The sequence below is a fragment of the Hipposideros armiger genome, unplaced genomic scaffold, assembly GCF_001890085.2.
Source record: "Hipposideros armiger isolate ML-2016 unplaced genomic scaffold, ASM189008v1 scaffold_94, whole genome shotgun sequence".
Classification (NCBI taxonomy): domain Eukaryota; kingdom Metazoa; phylum Chordata; class Mammalia; order Chiroptera; family Hipposideridae; genus Hipposideros; species Hipposideros armiger.
In genome coordinates this window covers 2,122,886-2,131,692 of record NW_017731444.1, presented here as the reverse complement: position 1 = coordinate 2,131,692, position 8,807 = coordinate 2,122,886, and the positions used below count along the sequence as shown (strand labels likewise).

Sequence of the window (8,807 nt, the reverse complement as noted above, 5' to 3'; positions counted from 1 at the left end):
ATAGTTAGGCCCATTTATTTCCACTTTATTCCATTTAGGTACTTCTTTTCCATCCTCATTGACTTGCTCCGGGCTTTGGAGGAAGCCTGGCATCGCTGTACATTCAGTCATCAGAACTGCCTAGAAACCCTGTTGCATTTAATTGTGTCTAATCAGCAATAACCGTTTGGACCCGCTCCCCTCCTGTCAGACTTCCAAACCACCTACCTCCATACCACCCTTGTTCGTCCCTCCCTTCTCGCATGCAGCCTCTATGTGAGGAGACCCCAACTTCCCCTCCTCCAGTCGATTTCCCATATAGCAGTCAGACCAGCCCTTTTAAAATAGATCAGATCATGGTTCAAACCCTTGCTGGGAATCCTTCAGCGATACCACCTCACACATACTAGGATGGCCACTATCAAAAAAAAGAAAAACAGAAAATAACAAGTATTGGTGAGAATGTGGGGNGAGCCAACTATTATTAAGAATATATTTTAGCCATATTTCTTAACCGCTTCCGCCACTAGCATACGCCCATCCCATTTTGTGGGTGGGGAGTCTGTGGCTCAGAACGAGGTGTCCCCTCCTCGAAACACCCTGCCTGGAGCGGTCTTGCCAGAAACCGAGGAACATAAGGCTCCCAGCTTTGAAGGGCCGCTCCCGCAGGGGCCCCGCCCGCGCGCTGCCTGGCGGAACCTTTCCGTGTCGCGCTCCAGTGTCCAGCCCCGGCGCGCTCCCGCAGCTGCGCCAGCTGTTAGAGCTACTTCCGGCGGCCCTGCCCCCACCCCCGGGAGTCTCCATTTTGGCCGCCAGTGGAGACGCAGCCAGGACTAGCGGAGTGGCGGACCGGAGTCATCAGTACTCCGAGGGCCGAGTCGGCTCACCGCACTTCCTTACTTCCTCTGCCCGCAGAAGCCCGGGACGCGCATGGCGGGCCTGGAGGTACTGTTCTCGTCGGCGGCGCCGGCGATCACCTGCGTGCAGGACGCGCTCGTCTGCTTCCTTCACTGGGAGGTGGTGACGCACGGCTACTACGCCCTGGGTGCCGGCGACCAGGTACGCCACGGAGCCGGTTCGGGACCAGGGTGGAGTGGGTAAGGTGTCTTCTGCCCAAACCCATAGGGCCGAAGGCCTGGTCCAAAGCGCCTGGCCTTTCTCCCCTCCCAAGTTCGGAACTTGGGGCTCATGACACCATTGGCATAGCAGTCTGCGGGTTGACGAGGTGCTCTGTTGTCCCAGCTCAGCCCAGAGCCCCTCCAGCACAAGCTGGCACGTGATTGAAAACCCAAGGACAGAAACTCGCTTCAGCAATCTCCCCAGGCCAGGATTGCGTGGACCTGGCCACCGAGACGGGCGTCGCTCCCCTGCGCACGCCTCACCTCCCTGAAGTCCACTAAGCTTCCCATACGGTGGGCGGCGAGGAGCTGTACTCAGGACTGTCTTCATACTGTATTCCAGCCTCCAGCAGATCCCTGGATCCAAGCACAGGTGTAGGGCTGCGCTTTGACCTGCTCAGCCCCAGTCCAGGGTCCAGTGCACCCCACTCACCACGATCGTCCCCAACTCGGGCTGCGGGAAACAGGCACCTCCCACACACGTACACACATACAGCCTGGGGGTAAGGGCCAGGCGAGGGTTCGTACATGACCAGCCCCTCCAGCCTGCTCTCCCATCCTCAGGCTTTGCCTCTCACAGCTGGAGGACGTGTCATCCCCAGGGAACCCTGGGACTGCTGGGCCCAGCCAACGTCGCTGATTCTTTGCTGTGCCGTTCTCCCATCTTCCCTGCCCCCTCCCCTGTGTGTCTCATCCTCCATGTCAGCTTCCTGTGAGAACGGATCTAGCCTCCTTACTCCTTCGTTTCCCTTCTACTCNTTTATTGTTAGGGTTGTATGTATAGTAATACAACTATCTGTAAGGAATAGTAAAGAAATTTTTAGAAATACAGAGCAGTAATTACCTGTGAGAGGGAAGGAAGGAGCTTCATTGAGGGTTCACTACTCAAGGCTATAGCAATACTGGCAATGTTCTATTTCTTAAACTGGTGGTAGATACATAGATGTCCATTTTATCATTCCTTTTTATCTTGTGCATATGCTACATTTTGTGTGTGTATGAAAATTGTTCATAATGTTTGTTAAACCACTACAGTGGTCTGGAGGGGAGTGCATTAGAATCTCTATTTTTTGTCAGTATTTCGGTGATCCTATTGCAGATGGCCCAAGTTCCAAACTTCGAAAAACACTGCCTTAGAATTTCACAGTATCCCTTGAGATGGTTTGCCTTATTCTTGGCAGGGGGGTGGTGAGGAGATTATCATTGAACCAAGGCTGCAGATTCTTGACAGGCTCCAGTGCTGTGTCACAAAGGTAGTCAGAGATGAGAGAATATCAAGAGCAAGGAGTCCAGAGACCAGGGTCCCAGACCTCTAACTTGCTGTTAGGGCCTGGGACGTTTTATTTCTCCTGACCTCCGTGCTTTCATCTGGGAAGTGAGGGATGGGATTAGATTGTCTGTAAGGTCCTTTATAACTCTGTGTTCTGAGGTCATGAGCATCTTCCTCTCAACCCTGGTGTCTTCTCAGCCAGGTCCCAGTGATAGGAAATCAGAGCTGCTGCCTGCAGAATGGAGCAACAATAAAGACCTGTATGTCCTCCGGTATGAATCTAAGGATGGGTCCAGAAAGCTCCTTGTGAAGGCTGTCACCGTGGAAAACAGCATGATCGTCAATGTGCTGGTGAGTGTCTGAGACATGGAGGGGTCCACCGATGGGAATGGACAGTGGGCTCGCCTTTTTGAAACCCATTTGACAGCGTGCATGAAGAACTCTAAAGGTTTGTGAAGTCTTTACCTCGTGATCCTACGTAGGCAAGAACCCTAAGTATAGAAAAGCTTTGTGCTCAAAAAGATTTTCACCGCCTGGTATTGTAAAATTGGTGGATGGGAGGACTTTCCATCATGGGAATGGTTAAGTAAGTTACGATAAACCATTCAGTGACAACATGGGAAGAGAAAACTTCCTGTAGCCCCAGGTGGCTACTTTGAGTTCTTTAGATACGCGTAGCTCTCTGCTGCCTTGGAGCCTTTACATGTCCTGTTTTCTGTGCTGGAAATCTCCTCCCCTCCACCGCCGCATATCATATATACCCTTCATCCTTTCTTTAGCCTAGCTAACTCCCTCTCATTTTTTACTTAAAAAATTCAGTCCTGGGAGCATTTGAAGTTTTGCTTCCTGGCATGTAATCAGTTTGGCTCAAATAAACTCTTATAAAAATTCCAAAAAAAAAAAAAAAGTTCAGTCCTGACTACCTACTCTCACTTGCCAGAAAAATCTAAATTGTGCCTCTCTGCTTCATTATTTTATTTTCCTACCTGGTGCCACAATGTAATTATGTACTTATTTATGCTTTAGGTTAATATTTATATTCTGCCACTGGACTATAAGCACCGTGAGGGCAGTGACTTTCTTTTTGTTAAGTTTTGTCCTGGTTGTCTGCGTGTGTTTATATAAAAGTATCATACAGTCTGTATTGTACTGCACCTTGCTTTTTCCACTCAATATGTTTTGGAGGTCTTTACACGGGAATGCATATATTAATAGGTATACCTTATTTATTCTAACTACTATATAGTATTCCATAATACCACAATTTATTTATCCCTTTTGATGAATATTTAGATCTTATATCAGACAAGGTTCTTAGTTACAAACAACAAAATCCCCTCGGGTTATTTTAAACAGACTGGGTTTATTAAAAACTGGGATAGCTCATTGAATCACTGGAAGGGCTGGAAACACAGGTTCAAGGCTGCGCTTCCAGGACAGTACCCCAAAGCATGCCATGGAGAACCAGTGCTGCTGCCAGCACCCTGAGGCATTAGGTACTGGCCAATACAGCCAGGCCTGGTGCCCCTTCTCATGAGCCACTGATGCTGTGACTCCCTCATTAGCAAGAAATCTGTCCGTTGCTCGTCTTGCTTCTTCACGTTGCCCACCTCAGAGTCGCAGCTGCGCATCCATTTGGCACCTCAGTGACACAGCTGTGCCCAAGCGGCAAAAGAGCCTGGGAAGTGGGCCTCCTGGGCTTTGCCCTAGAAAGACAGCATTCCTAAATCAGACAAGTCCCCAAGCGTTAGACGGGTATTTCCTATATTACAAACATTCTTATGTATGTCTCTTTGTGCACATGATGTGTTTATCTAGGTTGAATATTTAATTATCTCTTTCCCTCTACCAATTCACTCATTAGCCTCCAAATAGTCCCAGTCTCTCAGTTTCATTTTTTTTTTCTAGGAATGTGGCTCACAGCAAGTGTCAGACTTGACCCTGAACTTGGATGACTATATCGATTCAGAACACCTGGGTGACTTCCACAGGTACTTCTGCGTGATAGCTTTCCCTCGGAAAAGGAAGAGAGAACCAGTGGCCAGAAATAAGGAACGGGGTGGAGGTGTCCAGAGAATGAAGGAAGGCTAACAGAAGGATCTTTCATTCCTGGGCATAGTCACTCATCAATTCTTTTTGCTGTTTTTAATTTATTTGAAGAGAAGACTCACATGGGAAATGCCACGAGAAATAAAATCATGCAGTCAAGAGTCCACAAGTGCTGCAGCGGCTACAGAATAGGGATGCGGCTGGACCACTGGAGGCAGGCAGAGTAGGCTCCTGGGGAAAATGTGCCTAATCAGGTCTCCACTCCACCCCCAACTTTTTTAAAAATAGACTTTAGTGTTTTAGAACAGTTTTACGTTCACAGCAAAATTGAGCAGCAAATACAGAATTCCCATGTACCTCCTGCCCCCACCTCCCACCCACCACACACACNGATTCCCATATGTGCCAGTAAGCTGTGCCCTCTACAGCTAAGACCGTGAACAACAGCTCCACCTGGAGCTGGGCTGCCGTGAGTGGCCGGTGACAGTGTAGGCTGCAGTGGGCTACAGTGGGCTGCCGTGGGCTGCCGTGGGTTGCCGTGGGCTGTCATGGGTTGCCGTGAGCCTCCATGAGCAGCCGTCCAATGGCGAGCAACCGACTACCTCACCTGGGAAGAGCACAATAATCATAATACCAACATGGGCCAGTGAAGCAGCATCCTCCACATCTAGACTGAAGAACAAAAGGACAACAATTTGGCTGTTCCCCTTCTCCAATTCCCCAACACTGTTCCCCTGCCCCAATTCCCCAATAAAATCTTTTTTTAAAAAAATTGCCAATCAGCTGTGGGGAGTGAAGTTTGCCGACAGCCTCTAGCTGTAGCACCTTTGGGATAATGCTGAGGCCATGCTCTTCACAGCAGCTCACCCAGTGATGGGGCACAGAGGGAGTACAGAGAGACTCTTGGCCACTTCTGCCCAACATGGGAGCCTATGGGAGTCTTTGTTCTGGGGCTCCATGTTAGGCTGGCTGAGACTTTGTCAGAGCTGCACTTAAAGTCTGAGGCTCCTCCTGGCTGATCCTCATTCTGTCCCCTTTTTACAGGTGTCCAACCTGCATCATGATGTGAAAGTCCTCCCCACCTACTCCTGTTCCCACTCCCCCCAATTTTTGACAAGTCTTATCCGTAGTAAATCTCTAACACCACTAACTCCATTCTCACATCTGCTTCCTGGGGCCCCCAACCAACATACATATTTTATTCTTATGAAATTTCAAAGAGCTAAATTATAGAGACAGAAAGCAGATCAGTGGTTGCCTGGGCCAGAGGTTGGAGAGATTGGCTGCAGAGAGGCATCAGGAAACTTTATGGAGTGATATCAATGTTCTACATCTTGATTGTCTTGGTGGTTACACTGGTTTGTACATTTGTCAAAACTTACCAAAGTGTACAATTAAAATGGGCGATTAAGTGGATGTAAACTATACTTCAATAAAGATAATTTTTTTAAAAAAATCACTGCCTTCTAGAAATATCTAGAGTGTACGATGGGTATGGGACTATGTACATTAGTCAAAACACAGAATTGTACACTGAAAAGGAAGATGTGTACTATGTATAACTTATAACATCATGAAAAAAGAATGAATCGGGAAACCAATTTTTATTGATTATCATGTGTTATTACTTAAAAGAATTTTGTCATATAGATGGGGGAATGCTCCCCTGGAAGACTCACACTTCCTGGTTTCAAAACTCACCACAAAGCTACAGTAATCAAATGACTGTGGTACTAGAATAAAGATAGACATACATATAGACCAATGGAACAGAATAGAGAGCCCTTTCGTGTACGGATAAGTGATTTTTGGCAAGGGTGCCAAGATCATTCATGGGAAAAGGACAGTCTTTACAACAAATGGTGCTAGGCAAACTGGATATCCACATGCAAAAGAATGAAGATGGACCCCCTACCTCACGCCATACACAAAAATTAACTCAAAATGGACCAAAGCCCTACATGTAAGACCTAAAACTATAAAAATATTAGAAGAAAACATAGGGTAGGAGCTTCATGACATTGGATTTGACAATGATTTCCTGGATCTGACACCACAAGCACAGGCAATAAAAGAAAAAAATAAACAAACTGAACTTCATGAAAATTAAAAACTTTCGTACATCCAAAGACACTATCAACAAGGTAAAAAGGCAACCCACAAAATGAGAAAATATATTTGCAAAGCATATATCTGATAAGGGATTAATATCCAGGATATTTAGAGAACTCTTAAAATTTCACCCCCCAAAAATTCAAGATCCATATGAGGAACTACAAAACTCTGATGAAATAAATGAAAGAACTAACTAAAAGCAGGTATTCCATGTTCATGGATAGTAAGACACAGATTGTTAAGGTGTCAGGTCTTCCAAACTTGATCTATAGATTCAATGTAACCCCAATCAAAATCCCAACAAATTATATGATGGATATTGACAAACATTCTAAAGTTTATGTGGAGAGGCAAAAGACCCAGAGAAGCAAACATTATATTGAAGGAGAAGAACAAAGTTGGAGAACAAAGTTGATATTATCTGACTTCAAAACTTACTACATAGCTACAGTAATTGAGACAGGGTGGTATTGGTGAAAGGGTAAACAGATAGATCAATGGAACAGAATAGAGACCTTAGAAAGAGGCCCAAATAAATATAGTAAACTGATCTTTCACAAAGGAGCAAAGGCAATATAATGGAAAATTATATTCTTTTTAACAAATGGTGCTGGAACAGCTAAATATCCACATGCAAAAAAAAAAATGTAAAAAGAATCTAGACACAGACCTTACACCCTCCACAAAATTAACTCAAAATGAATCACAGACCTAAACATAAAATTCAAAACTATAAAACTTCTAGAAGAGAACAAAGGAGAAAATGTAGATGACCTGGGGTTTGGCAATGACTTTTTGCCAAAGGCACAATTCATGAAAGAAAGAATCAATAAGCTAGACTTTATTAAAATTTTAAAATTCTACTCTGTGAAAGACATCGTGAAGAAAATGAAATGATAAACCACAAACTGGGAGAAAATATTTACAAAAGACACATCTGATAAATGGCTTTAATCCAAAATATACAAAGGATTCTTAACAATAATAAGCAAACAAACAACCCAATTAAAAATTGGGCCAAAGACCTAAACAGACACCTCACCAAAGGAGATATACAGATGGCAAGTAAGCATATGAAAAGACGCTCCACATCATACGTCATCAGAGAAATGCAAATTAAGACAAGATTCCAGTACACATCCATTAGAATGTCCAAATCCAGAACTGATAATGAAATGCTGGAGAGGATGTGGAGCAACAGGAACTCGCATCCATTGTTGGTGGGAGTGCAAAATAGTACAGCCACTTTGGAAGACAGGTTAGTTGTTTCTTACAAAACTAAATAGACTCTCTTACCATACAGTCCAGCAATTGCCACTCCTTGGTATTTATCCAAAGGAGTTGAAAACTTATGTCCACACAAAAACCTGCACACAGATATTTATGGCAGCTTTATTCATAATTGCCAAAACTTGGAAGCAACCAAGATGTCCTTCAGTGGGTGAATGGCTCAGTAAACTGTAGTACATACAGACAATGGAATGTTATTCCAGTGCTTAAAGAAAAAAGAGCTGCCATGAAAACACATGGAAGGATCTTAAATGCATATTACTAATTAAAAGAAGACAGTCTGAAAAGACTTCATGCTGTATGATTCCAACCATTTGATATTTCGGAAAAGACAAAACAATGGAGACAGTAAAAAGATCAGTGTCTGCCAGGGGTTAGGGGTAGGGAGGGATGACTAGGCGGAGCACAGAAGATTTTTAGGGCAGTGACATTACTCTGCATGAGACTATAATGGTGGAAACATGTCAGTATGCATTTATCCAAACCCACAGAATGTACAACCCCGAGAGTGAACCCTAAGGTAAACTGTGGACTGTGGTGATAATGATGAGAGAAATGTTGATAAAAGGAGAAGTGATTCATGTGTGGGGACAGAAGGTGTATAGGAAATCTCTGTACCTTCCACTCAGTTTTGCTGTGAATCTGAAACTGCTCTAAAAAATAACGTCTATTTAAAAAGCAACCTAATTTAAAAATGGGCAAAGGACTTGAACAGACATTTCTTCAAAGAAGATATACAAATGGCCAAATAAGTACATGAATAGCTGCTCAAAATCATGAATCATTATGGTAATGCAAATCAAAACCACAATGAAATACCACTTCATACCCATTAGGATGGCCACTATAAAAAACAAACAAACAAACAAAAAACCCCCAGAAAATAACAAGTGTTGACAAGGATGTGTAGAAAAGGGAACACTTGTGCACTGTTGGTGGGAACGTAAAATGGTGCAGTTTCTGTGGAAAACAGTATGGTGATTCCT

The 8,807-nt window shown here is 44.5% G+C and overlaps 1 protein-coding gene across 1 annotated transcript in view; it reads left to right on the top strand.

Moving 5' to 3' along the window:
* The first annotated feature begins 543 nt into the window (after positions 1–543).
* The window catches only part of PSMF1 (proteasome inhibitor subunit 1), a 45,532-nt gene continuing 37,268 nt past the window's right edge, over positions 544–8,807 (top strand). The window contains exons 1-3 of the mRNA XM_019645683.1: positions 544–1,038; positions 2,566–2,718; positions 4,276–4,358. Of these exons, the coding sequence (XP_019501228.1) occupies positions 910–1,038; positions 2,566–2,718; positions 4,276–4,358 (365 nt within the window). The 5' untranslated portion in view covers positions 544–909. The remainder of the gene's footprint in view (positions 1,039–2,565; positions 2,719–4,275; positions 4,359–8,807) is intronic.